This window comes from Orbicella franksi, chromosome 2 (genome assembly GCF_964199315.1).
Source record: "Orbicella franksi chromosome 2, jaOrbFran1.1, whole genome shotgun sequence".
NCBI classification, from domain to species: Eukaryota; Metazoa; Cnidaria; class Anthozoa; order Scleractinia; family Merulinidae; genus Orbicella; species Orbicella franksi.
In genome coordinates, this window is record NC_138146.1 from 24,782,008 (window position 1) to 24,795,533 (window position 13,526).

A 13,526-nucleotide genomic window follows, 5' to 3' on the forward strand; every position below is an offset into this window, starting at 1 on the left:
AACCAGATCCCTGAAAATATAACCTCCAAAATCTCCATAGTCTCGCATTTCCGTAAAAAGATGGGAAAATTACACACTCTCTCTGTAACAACTCTAATCACCAATTAGTACCCGCTAAAATTTCCTCCATGGGTGGGCGAACTGAAAATATGGAATCAAAACAATCAAGGTGTCATGGTGATATTTAATTTCAGAACTTTAATTTTCGGTTAATCCGGGCTCCACGAAGGAAATTTGTGCTCACTGATAACGAAATAATCTCGCACTCTCAAATCCCAGAAAAAAAAAACCTTTAATGAAAAAAATGATATATGTCGGAAGCGTTAAAACCAGAACGGCATGCGAACAGCCAAAGACGAAGGTAGATTTATGTTAACCTTGTTCAATTATTCGACGCCAGATTATTGTCTTCTTTTGAAAGGCAACTGTTTTTTCAAGTGCTCTTTCATAAGTCCTACGTAAATGGGCTGAAAAACCAATTAAAAAGACGCTTAACACGATAATATGATTGGTGAAGTCACTTCGCGTTTGTTAGCCTTTGTTTACACACTAAAATAAGTTTTGCGGGAGTTTCCATGACAACCTTTATTTCATCCGGGAACCCTGGGAACAAAGAAGAAATGCAGTAGGGCCGACACGTTCCTAAATGTTTTGTTCGAAGGATGTTGAAGGCTAAAATATTTCCACGATTTTCTTCAATACTGTTAAATCTGTTCGGTTATTGTCGATGTGGTGTCTTAAATTTGTTTCTGTTGCCGAGGAATTGATTTAAAGCTGAAGATGTTTACAAGAAGTCGCTTACAGACGGCGGACATTAAAAGATGGTTTGAGTAGGCTTTGGTGGCGAAGGACTAACTTCGAGTGCAAGAACTGCGTTGGAAAGGTCCATAGATGGACCTGTTTATTGAGACATTAACTGGAACAGCCTTTGAACTGCGAGTTAGCCCTTTTGAAACCATCATGAGCGTCAAAGCTAAGATTCAGCGTCTTGAAGGTAAGCTTAATCGCAAGTTAAATTTGTGCGTGGGAACAGGAACGATTCGGTGAAAAAATCAAAGAGTTTTTGACTCATCGTTGCCCAAGTGTGTATAGGTCGTACGTGTTACGATGTAAAAAAGGTCCTTTTACATGTACGTGTTTTCGAGAAGGTTTGCCCTCACATCAACTATAAATAATTTAAAATGTGTGGTGTTGTTCCTATTGTAAACACTCGCCTAGTGGGCCCAATTTGGAAGGATAATTCTCGTTTGGAAAATGCGTTATTCTTCTCATATAGAAATCGAAATTTTCCTAGAATTGGTGATAAAATGAAACAACGTGGACTGCTTGGTATAATGCGTCTGTTTTTTTAATCGATAATATCTGGAATTGTGTTTGATTTTAGCTTAATAAATGAGTCGGCAAATCTTTATAAAGCTTGACAGGCTTGGAAGTTATATTTTGGTACAATGAAACTTCCTGTGTTATTCAGGCTGATTTTTCTTTAACCTTAAATCTCTATTCAAAAGATACGTCAGCTACAGTTTTGGCTCAAAGGAAACTATTGTAGGCATTTCCTCGCATGAACGAAGTGTTGTGTAACTACTGTACTCCAGATTTCGATAGATCTCAAAATCAGGCCATCGTCTTATTTGCTTTTTTGTATCACTTTTGTTATCATATACGTTTACTCCGACCTGTTTTGAATCATGGTGTAGATTAAAAAAGGTGTAATTGTTTCTGGATTATATATGAGCTTATTTTTTTACATGTACGGGCAATTGAACTTGAACTTTGTGGCGTCACTGTCCTGCATTTTATCAAATTCAGACTTTTCATCAGATAAGTTTTAATCTGGTCACTGACATTTGTCAACAATCATATCCAAGGCATTGACTCATTATGTCTCTTGAACATTGGATAATGCTGATCATTGTTCTGTTTTAAAATTGACTATTAAAGTTGGCACTTTGAAAAAATTTTAACATAAAGTTGGTAACATGATGGCATATCTGCATTTTGTAGTAGTTTAGACAGTGAACCACAGAAAGCAACTGAAAGTTGTTGTTCTGGTTTTTGGTGTGCCTTCACTCACACAATTCTCAGCACACGAAAACTTTAGCAATGTTCATATAAGACTTACAAAAAAATTCTTATATTTTGAAACATGTACAATGTCGTTAGTACAGAGACATGTGTGGTAAAAATTAATATGGCTTTTGTTGTGTCAGGTAACATTTAAAGCCGCCATCTTTTTTTTCTATGGAGGACTGAGTTGCAAAGCTCTAATTTTAGCATTTACATGACGTTGTAAAGCTTGAAGTTTTTGATGGAAAGTTGGCAATGCAGTTGCCATCTGTGACACAAAAATGTCACTTGGCTTTGAGAGCCAGAGTCGCTTCACATTATTGTTTGTGTCCTTCCTTTTTTGGGCACGCAATTCACAGGCCACGCCATGTATTCTGTATCACTAGCCAGCACGTTTGTGTTTTTACCATGGAACTCCGCGCTTTGGACATCAGCCTATTACAACTAAAAACTCAATCATGTTTTCTCTTGCTTTAGCCTTCTTAAAACATGGACCCAAGTTGATATGGATGATGGACACTTTTCTGTGGCTCAAGTGACATACTCTAATACAATTTTAACCTAGCCTTATGGGCATATCCATATTAACTGGGTTCTATGCAGGCTTTTAGCCAGGATTTGAAAAGTGGGTGTCCAAAATGTGCCATAAGGCCTGCTCAAATAAAAAAATTTATAAAGCAACATATGAAAAATTGAACAATTTTCTTGAAAAAGTGGTCCTCCACAGGACGCCTGGACACCCATCTGGCTAAAAGCCTGGTTGTACGGTACTTGTCATGTCTTAGAGAAAGAGTGACAAACCAGCATACAGAAACGACATAACTTCAACTCCTGTTTGGAGAACTTTGAATGTCTTTGTTGGTTGAATCTAGAATTTTTGTTTAATTTACAGGCATCCCAATGTCTCAGCAACATTTGATATGGCGATCTGTAGAATTGGAAGATGACTATTGTCTTCATGATTACAAGTAAGTAGATTTTATCTGAAAAAGGGAATTTGAGAGATTTTTGATAGGACGTTGGTTATCACGTTGTTGCTGGTGCTGGCTTTACCAAGCTACAAGACAATCTGTTTGACCTTGGCTACTGTTGACGACTTAATAGTAATGCTCAAAATTATCTTGGGACTTCTGACACCAGTAAAATACTTAGTCTTATAGATTACTTTTCCACTGCCCAATATACTTGTTGATCACTCTAAATTACGTTACATTGCAGCATCACTGATGGGGCAACATTGCAACTAGTCCTGGCTATGAGAGGAGGTCCTATCAATACCAGAAGAAGTGAGTAGTATTAACAACTGTTTATTATATAGCTAGCTCCGCGAGCGGGCAAGATTAATCAAATCCTGCGCTGTGATTGGCTACCCGAGTGGGCAAGATGGAGCTATCTTGCCCGCTCAGGACTACCCGCCGTGTCTCGCGAGAAAAATTTCTCCGAAAGTAATATAATAAATCCTTTATTGACCAAGCTTGTTCGGCCAAGATGGCTGGATATTGGCCTCGTTCTTTTTTTGCGAGTTTATGGACCTCAACTCCATCTCGGTCCATAAACTCACAAAAAAAGAACTTGGCCAATATCCAGCCATCTTGACCTCACACTTGGTCAGTATCCCATATATACAATGTGATTGTGATATCTGTATTTGTTATAATGTTTCTCTTTAGAAAACACCCTCTAAGAAAGCATGTGCTAAAGCTGTACTTCTATAACTTATTGTTAACAGAAACACAGGGCTAGCATGAGCTGTTTATGTAAAGATGGAGCCAGCAAAGAGAATTTACATCTAGATACACATGGCTAAAATGAGTCTTTTCCCTCTTTTTTTCCCTCACAATGTTTTCTAGAAGAAACATAATTTTTTTTTCTCTGTTTCTATTGACTTTTAGAAATACTCATGAATTTTGCTAAGAGTTTGTTGACAATCGAACCTTTTACCCAAATTTGTGTGATCAATTCAAAATATCTCCTTTAGGATTACTAACAATTGATTCCAATTAGTTTTATATGACTAAGAATGTTATACTAGGTTGGACCTGTATGTACAGTGCAGCTCAGATATATGCGAACTACGCATACGCGTATTATATGAGCGTATTTTGCGTATAAGCGTATGTTAATACGCGCACATATACACGTATATACGCGCACATATGCGCGTATCTGTCTCTTTGTTATGCATTCCCACAAGTTTCTTTATGTGAAGCAGTGTTTGTTAAACAAAGGACATTACATTTCTGGGAATGAAAAAGGCTTCAAAGCGAAATTTGCATGTTGTTAAAACGTCCTGCCGATCAATGAAAGCTATCATATTTCAAGTTTTCGATTCACTTCGCAAATTCACCGACAAACTACCGTTTATTAACACTTGCTTGATCTTAAGCTACCAAAAATGGGAAGAAAATTGAAACTGTCGCTTGAACTTCCTATTTTAACACGTGAACTTAATGTTTTTACAAGATAAGATCTGTGTTTCGGCATGTGTCAGCAAGTCGTTTGCAAAATGTTTGTCTGAATTAAGCTTTCTGAAGATCCTCGTCGAAAAAATGATATCTCTGGTTATATTTGACACAGATCATTCATTCAAATGGTAAAATAATCTTTCCTTGACGAAAAAATTGTTTATTAGAGTTTCTATGGTGCACCGCTCACGTTTAGTTATTTTTTCTTCAAGGAAAAGTGTTTACTTTGTGTCGAAAAAAAGTTCATTCGGTTGTGTTTGCTCCATGAAGATGGGATTGTTGAAGCGTGTAGGTTCTATTTGACAAAAAAAAGAGGTAAATTTTTGATTTAACGGCAAAATACTCTCTCTTTTAATTATATTCAGTCAGTTAATTTTCTGTCAAGTGCCCAATTGCAAAATGTTAGTTTCAGCCAACATTTTTCTAATAACTCTAGTCTGAAGGCATTCGCGCGTATACAGTATATGCGTATTCAAAATAAAGAAAACTCTTTCTCCCTCTGTGGCAAGCAGTCACGCCATTGAAAACAACAATGACTTGTTAAGAAAAGAAAAAACAATAGGTTAGCTCATACATACTAATCAGGCATACGCATATATACTGTATACGCATATGTGCGTATATGCATACACGTATGTGCGTATATCCATACGCGTATACGTGTATTGGGCTGATGCGAATTACGCGTATATTTTGGTTTGGATATATCTGAGCTGCACTGTACTTTACAAGAATACTTTATGTCCTACCTGTTTGTTATCTGAGTTTTAGTGTTAGCTCTCATGATTATTTTTCTGAATTATGTTGCTTTGTAATTTTTTCCTTGTAGTACCTGTTGAAGATCCTACTCTAAGAGAAATGGCTGAATACATGGAGGTCAACAGGTATGCACAGAAATGAAGAACTTTCTTTGTTGCTCCAGATTACATGTAGCAAACCTAGAATAAGTTAGACTCACTTCTCTATACCTTAGAATTTGAACAAAGTTTGGAAAAATTGTTTAAATATTTCTACAGTTAAAATTTACTTATGGGTCAAATTAGGTAGTTATAAGTTCTATTGACAGCAACATTCTTTTGATTTACAGGGAAGAAATCTGGGACAAACTCCCTAAGGATAACCGCCAAGTAACCTTACTTGTTTTCAGGTAATTATATTATAGAATCACCACTTCCTTTTGTTGCATCGGCTAGCAAAGTATTTTCCCTTTGCAGTGCCTTTTGCAGCGTAAATGAGTATCAGCAAATTGCAGCAACATCAGAGTATAATCCCATGCAAGGGACTGATGAGCTGTCAGGCTCCTGTGATCCAAAGTCATCTGTTGTGTACTGATGCTGAACTATTGATGTACATTTTTTCCCTCCAGGGATGGAGATCAGTTGAATTTCTTTCGAGTTGTGGATAGAGGCGATGGTACTTTGACCCCACTCTCAGACTCCTTGAGGTAATGATCTATCTCGCTAAAACATTTTAAGTGTCATGTGGACTGTGTGTAAAAAAAATTATGTTTCTTGTCACTGATAACCAAACATACACAGATTATGATATTCAACTTTTCATCCAGCACTTAATACACACTGCAGGCTGACAACTGTATCATTATCGCATACAGGTAGATTATGTGAAGGTGAATTAATCAACATGACACGAGCATGGGACAAAGAAAAATTCTGAGTCCCCGACAGGAATCGAACCTATGACCTCCCGAACACCGGGCGGGCACTCTATCCACTGAGCTACGAGAACTCATGGAGAACAAGGTCACTTAACTGAGTTCATATATGATAGGTGTCCTGCATACTGCTAGGATCAACGCTATCGAATTCATCGTGAGTAGTGTAGCAGTATGCAGGACACCTATCATATATGAACTCAGTTAAATGACCTTGCTCTCCATGAGTTCTCATAGCTCAGTGGATAGAGCGCCCGCCCGGTGTTCAGGAGGTCATGGGATCAATTCCTGTCGGGGACTCAGAATTTTTCTTTGTCCCATGCTCGTGTCATGTTGATTAATTCACCTTCACATTTCATTACTGAGCTTAAAATTCACCATCTTTATTAACTTATCACTACTCATGATGAATTTGATAGCGTTGATCCTAGCAGTATGCAGGACACCTATCATATATGAACTCAGTTAAATGACCTTGCTCTCCATGAGTTCTCGTAGCTCAGTGGATAGAGCACCCGCCCGGTGTTCAGGAGGTCATGGGATCGATTCCTGTCGGGGACTCAGAATTTTTCTTTGTCCCATGCTCGTGTCATGTTGATTAATTCACCTTCACATTTCATTACCGAGCTTAAAATTCACCATCTTTATTAACTTATCACTACTCACGGTGAATTCGATAGCGTTGATCCTAGCAGTATGCAGGACACCTATCATATATGAACTCAGTTAAATGACCTTGCTCTCCATGAGTTCTCATAGCTCAGTGGATAGAGCGCCCGCCCAGTGTTCGGGAGGTCATGGGTTCGATTCCTGTCGGGGACTCAGAATTTTTCTTTGTCCCACGCTCGTGTCATGTTGATTAATTCACCTTCACATTTCATTACCGAGCTTAAAATTCACCATCTTTATTAACTTATCAGGTAGATTATGCATTTTTAAGTAACAGCTCTTGTCATGGGTTTTAAAACATATAGAAATTATTTCCTTCTCAAGATTGATTACACAGCAGCACTTATTTTAATTTGATTTGGTTCCTTTCGTTACTTTTAGTGGTGCTTCAATGTACAATTTGTATGATGAAGAAGAAGACGAAAATCCACCTCCAATATCACAGGTTTGATTAACTCTGTACTGAAATTTCTGCAGGCATTGAGGTGTTTCTCTTTATAAACCCTGCTCTGAACATTGGTATTTGTCAATTAATTTTCAGGAAGCCATCAAGGAAAACAGTGTGACAATGAACAAAGTGAGACTTCTTAAGAATAGAATGGAATCACAGAAAAGCCTCAAGGTATTGATAATATACCAGTTAAATCATGTTTCAAATCTGAACTACATGTAGTATCCCCTTACTAACCACATGTTATGTTCAACCCAGTAAGTAATAGAGTATGTCTTTACACTAATTAATTTTTGTATACCTAGCAGAATTAAATTTTGTTTTTGGTACTAGATAAATGATGAGATATATTGAGGATACCACATGGCTGCGCAAAGATATGAATTTTATTTTCAAGTGATAAAAACAATATTTATGAACAAGTGTATATCCTTACTAGTGAGGATATGTAACATAAGCCACTCGGGTGCTGGGTGTAGTTTCATATGAATTTTACAAGGGGCGTATTTTCCAGTAAAACACTTGTGTCTATATAATAAACAGTGGATAATGTTTTATTACTGTATATTACTTTTTCAGCCTAAACATCAACCAGCACCTCCATCTACTGAGAAACCCACCAGCAGTTCAATACTCAGTGCAAGGAGAAGGTAAAATCAATATTAAATAATTTGTTAGTCAAGGCTCAAGTTCCCATCTAATCTTACAATTTTACTATATTGTAAAGCAGACAAGAATATCCAAGAAAATCTTCAACTTACGGTATTTGCTTGATGTACTAACAAATTCTCAGAACTAAACTGAAAGAAACGTATGGTTAAAATCAGTAAGGAGAATTGACATTTTGATGTTGAAACCGTAAAGGCTAAAAAGGGTGTCAGAATTTTTGTCTGTTTTAAGAGATACCTTGCACAACAAACACTGTTTGACTGTATGAAAACCCTGTTGCATTTCCTCTCAGATCCCTTCCTGGTCCAGCCTTGCTTGCTAACATGTGCTTCTGCTGTTTGCAAGTGTGTGCCAAAGTATTGAAAGAAGGATTCATTGAAATAGATTACTATTCCTTCATTCTGAAATCTGTTTCAAATGTCTTCTTTCTTTACATTGTTTGAAATTAACTTTTAACATTATTTCTCTTTTAGGTTGCAGTTGACCTCTGCAACAGGAGCATCAAAAGCTCATGACACTGCATTCCGAGTTGTTGATCAACATTCTTCAAGCAGACATCAACCAAAAGCAGGAGCTGTTCATGGTTCACCTTCTAAACAGTCAAGTGCAACAAACAGGGTAACACCTAAAGGACCATTGCCACCTGTTAACACAAGGAGGAAAACTAACCAAATTGATGTATCAGACTTTTTAGTGCAATCTAACCAAGAGGCAAAAATTGTTCCTTCAAGTCGAACACTCGCAAGGAGTGCAATGAAAGAAGGAAGGAAAACAATATCAGAGCTTGTTAAAGACTCTAAAGAAATTAAACCCTTGGGAAGTATATCAAAGCCTGTGAGTCATCACAAGGAAACAAGAACTTCAAGCCCTTCTCATGGGGTTACTAGTTTAGATTATTCATCAGGAAGTGCCAGTTTACGGCGATCGAGAATTCCAGAAGATTCTTCTGATGTGAGGTATCCACTAGATTTAACGTCAGGAAGTGGGGGATTTAGACGGATTCGTGCAATGGAAAATAGAATTCCAACTCCAGAAGGAAGGCGATCAGGCATCCTGGTAAGTGGAGATGTTTCGTAGTGTTCAGATTTTGTCACCATAGCGTCATGAGGATTACATGTACATTGTCCTTTAATTTAGAGTCCAATTTTAACTTGAATATTGTTATACACTGAGCTTCATTTAATAGCGATTTATAGTTAGAATCAATTAAAGAGGACAGGAATTTCAAACAATTTATTATATAATGGAAAGAACCTTAATTGTCGGGCTGTTGCTTTGAGAAGGCTTTGCAATACTGTGAGGTTAATAATACATAATTTGCAATAAACTTAAATATATACTCTTTTGCAGAGTGATTCTCTATCTTGTTCGTATCGAATTTCACATGGAAGTACAAGTAATTCAAATAGTAAGTAGTACCCTTGTTTTAATGCCTTGTTTGGATCAGTTTTAAAATTAAATAATAGTTTCCTGTGAACCAATGAAAACAAGTTGGCAAAATGTTAAAAAATATTTAATATGGTATATGTAAATGCCAGGTTCACCAGAATGGAAACAATAATTGTTTGAGCCTGGAGTGAGCCATCCAGGGTTGAGTCCTGAATGTGTTCATTGTGTTGTATTAGGCAAGACACTGGAGTTTTACGGTGCCTCTCCTCACCTAAGAGTACATGTAAAAACTATAGGTAGTGGTAAGTTTTTTGTGGCAATACTCCTAGCTGCTTCATGCTACTGACAAAAACTGGAGTTACATGCCAGAAACTATGGGCCTGTTTACATGGAAAGAGGATGATCCTAGTGCTAGGATCATCCTAGAAGGATCATTTGGTTTACATGCAAAAATGCGGCTCCTGGGATCAACTTTTCATGTGGTTTACATGCAAGATTTGTGTTCAGCGCGGTTGCAAAACAAGATGGCGGGCGACAATGACAAAGCGTAGTTTTGGGAGTTCTTCTCTCTTTACTGGTGTGAATAACTGCCTTTCAGCATCAATTTGCCCTTATATACAACTTGATATTTCAAACACAGCAACAACGAGCTATGATTCTCTAGCTAAATCACACTGCCACCATTTCCAGGTTTCAAATAGTGAGGAGGAAGATCAGATGTGGACCTGCTCGCAGATCATGGCGAGATTTTCTAAATTGTCGACCTTTTGAGCTTTTGGTCAATGAGTGTGAAGATCCCGCCATGTTGTTTCTCAGAACTCGTCCACAGGGCCATCTTTGGTTTCAAGATGGTGGGTGGGCAAACTGGGCCTCCTGAGGCCAGTTACATGGAGGTAGGATCATCCTAGCGCCAGGATCATCCTTCCCCTCAGATAAGATTATCCTAGCGGTGGGATGATCCTAGCACTGGGGTCAAATACAACCCTTCACATGTAAACTGAAAGCTGAAAACATACCGCGTTCGGATGATCCTAGTCCTGAGATGATCCTAGCACCAGGATCATCCTCTTTCCATGTAAATGGGCCCTATGAGCCAGTGGGGTCAGTTGAAAAGATAGAATAATGTCATGCCCTAGCCACATGTAGGTGTAGTGTTCTTTGTCACCAGTAAGCATCCAGTGTCACAATGAATAGAACTTCCAGAAATTATTTTGTTCTATGGGCATAATTTTCTGTTAAGTATTTTTTTTTTTTCGTGGATTTTTGAACAGATTGCTTCCAAGGCAAACTTAGAGACATTTGTACATTTAGCTCTGCTAATAGCATTTTTACTTGACTGCCGGCAGCCAGTTTTTCCTGTTAGGGTCCAGTGAGTATTTGTCTGTGAATATGAATGCAGAAGGGCATGATGAGAAGGGGTTGGGGGTATTTTACCAATAGAGGCTGATCATGTCGTATTATTTTGTAGATTCTCCATCTCATCCTCACCATCTACCTCCTGTAAAAACAAAACCACATCCACCCCCACAACTTTTACCTGCTAAAAAGAAGACTAGATGTTTTAGTTGTGGAAAGAAAACAGGATTAGCTACTACCTATCAATGCAGGTAATGCTCTTGGGCTTGAAGTCTCTTAGCTTGACATTTTAAACTATTTGTTGTGTTCATGGACCAAGATGCAGTCAGCAAAGCCAATAAAGTCCAATATTCACCCACTTGGATGCAACTTGACTGGTCGGTAAAGGATTTTATTAATGGCATAGAGGACTCTTTTTGTTGCGGAATGCAACAGACAATCCCAAGCAGGAAAGATTGTCCCATATTGCCCACTCAGTTGACCAATCACAGTGCAGGATTTGGTTCATCTTGCTTGCAGGCAACGCTAGCCATTTAAACCTTTCACATCAGTTAAGGCTGTTTATTTACATTTTGTGCAATAGACTAGTTAGATCTTTGGATGGAAACATGGGGAAAAGATCTCTTACAGTTTTATTTTTTTCTTTTTATTGAACAGGTGTGGAAATTCATTTTGTGCAACACACCGCTACGCTGAAGCTCATAGCTGTACATATGATTATAAAAGTGAAGGAAGAAAGATTATTGAACAGAACAATCCTGTAGTTGCAGCTCCTAAGCTTCCAAAAATCTGAACTAGCAGTTATGTATTATTGACAAGATAAATATATTTGTAAATAAGTTAAAACTTACCAAAAATTAATGCTTCAATGATATGTAACTTGTAGATATAAGAAAGTCCCTGGGAAATTGAACTGTCATGATTTTGTTTACTTTTGGAACCATGGTAATCGCTTGTGACAAAAAATTTGGTATCTTCATTTTTCTTGAAAAGGTCGATATATGTAGCTGTTTTGCAAATTGCTCTACATATGTGTGATATATTATTCTAAGTAGTAAAAATGTTGGTTCTTAATCAACTATTATTGTTGTAAAAAGATAAAAATTTGGTTTTGTTCTGAGCCTTTTAAAGGACATTTTTATTGGTTCTTAGTTTTCTATATTATTTTTTCCTTTTCAGTTTTGGGTTTTTAGTTCATATCTCATCTAAATTCAGCTGCTTCTGCATGCAGTCCAAAGTTTTGGCTACAGAAATTTCACATAATAATTTATTCCACTTTATCATTGGTCTACCAATGGTTGAATGTATTGCATGTTTGTCATCTCAAATCTGTGTGGTTCCATGTTCTTTTGAGTGACAACAGTTACACTTGCACAAGACACAATTAATTCCTTCTGCAGTCTACTGGTTATTTTAAGCAGCTGGCACCTGGTGTTTGTCGTAATTTTCATTGTATATAAAGCTACACATAAAGCAACATTATTCCATGGTCACTTGTAAACATGCAGTCACTAAAAGATGCAGGTGAAAGAGTAAGAATAAAATTCAATTCAATAGGACATTTGTTTCATGGTTGTCGTTTTATTGTTTCAAAATCAGAAAAGAGCCACCCTTAAATTGAAATTTCCTGAAGGTTGTTTTTTGTGCTTCCCGTTCCAGTGTGAGTACTTGATTCTTGCCCTCAGTGTCATCAGCTATCACCTCCTGGAGGTCTCAAGCTCATAATCTCATTATCAACTACTAGAAAGATTAAATGCTTTTTCCTTGCTAGCTCCATGTATTTGAGAAGTCAAATGCTCATTTAACACCAAATTCTGTGACATGAAGCAACAAGGAATGTTACTAATACTCTTCCTGGATGGAACACTAGGACATTACACCATTAAGAGACTTTGCTTAGTCTGTCCACAGATGTTTATTGTTTTGCTACGAGTTATTTTTCTTTGAGTGCAGAGTGCAAGAGCAGCTGTGAAGCGGGCACAAAAAAATTAAACCTATTTTGGCCACCCCTTTTTAAATCCCCTGTGGTTAATACTAATGCTTGCGATCTTGGCCAACTCAAAATAGAGCGTCTGTGGACAGATTAACTTAGCTAGTCATCAACTTGAAGTTGATGTAGAAGTAAATTAATAGTCATGGCAAATTTGAAAAAGGGGTGAAATGTTTTAACCCTTTACCCCCTAAGAGTGCAAATTGGCACACAAGGTCATAGCTTTGTGAATATTTGATAGATTTCTATGAATTTTTGCCATGAAAATTGTCTTGTGAAGATCTGCTCATTGAAGTCATAAAATTTTGACCCCCTCCCATCCAAGACATGGTTGACCACCCCCAGAAGTTTTTAGTTCCTTTTTTGGGATGCAAATGGAATGCAAGGCTTGTTTCATATCAAGCTATGTACTAAGAGCTGCTAAATAAGCTATAGTTTAGGGGTATACCTAATGTAGTAGAAGATTGATACATTTTTGAAGTCGTTCATTTTCCCATTTTAAAGCAATTTCTCACAAAATGTCTACCTCCTTCATAGCTGCTGATGTTAATTCTTAAATAAGCTGATTAGTGGCTTTCAAATGGCATATTATACACAGGCAGAGTGTCTTTATTTGCCAATTTGGGAAAAACTGCCGTTCACCTTAGGGGGTAAAGGGTTAAGCACTATCCATTCATCAAAGTAAAGATGTTAAACATGCTTGAAAGAAACAGGCTTCATGTAGTAAATCCATGAAAGCCAAAATTGACATGGACCATGAGCTGAAAATATAATTTGAGGTGGGTTGCAAAGGGAAGA

General features: G+C 37.4%; 1 protein-coding gene across 1 annotated transcript; it reads left to right on the forward strand.

Annotated features, from left to right (window-relative positions):
* Nucleotides 1-498: 498 nt before the first annotated feature.
* LOC145478821 (AN1-type zinc finger protein 4-like) lies at nt 499-13,522 on the forward strand. The gene is made up of 13 exons (XM_081456999.1): nt 499-994; nt 2,960-3,035; nt 3,286-3,353; nt 5,362-5,416; nt 5,620-5,679; nt 5,899-5,976; nt 7,255-7,318; nt 7,415-7,495; nt 7,904-7,974; nt 8,467-9,049; nt 9,344-9,401; nt 10,851-10,989; nt 11,396-13,522. The coding sequence occupies exons 1-13, from the start codon at nt 892-894 to the stop codon at nt 11,529-11,531; spliced, it is 1,572 nt and encodes a 523-aa protein (XP_081313125.1). The 5' UTR covers nt 499-891; the 3' UTR covers nt 11,532-13,522.
* Nucleotides 13,523-13,526: the final 4 nt, after the last annotated feature.

Bases quoted from the DNA above. Each gene is read 5' to 3' on its own strand.
- LOC145478821 (XM_081456999.1), top strand. From the start codon at position 892: ATGGACCTGTTTATTGAGACATTAACTGGAACAGCCTTTGAACTGCGA. The intron at 5,977-7,254 runs GTAATGATCTAT...CGTTACTTTTAG, and splicing joins CCACTCTCAGACTCCTTGAG to TGGTGCTTCAATGTACAATT. The intron at 9,050-9,343 runs GTAAGTGGAGAT...ACTCTTTTGCAG, and splicing joins GAAGGCGATCAGGCATCCTG to AGTGATTCTCTATCTTGTTC.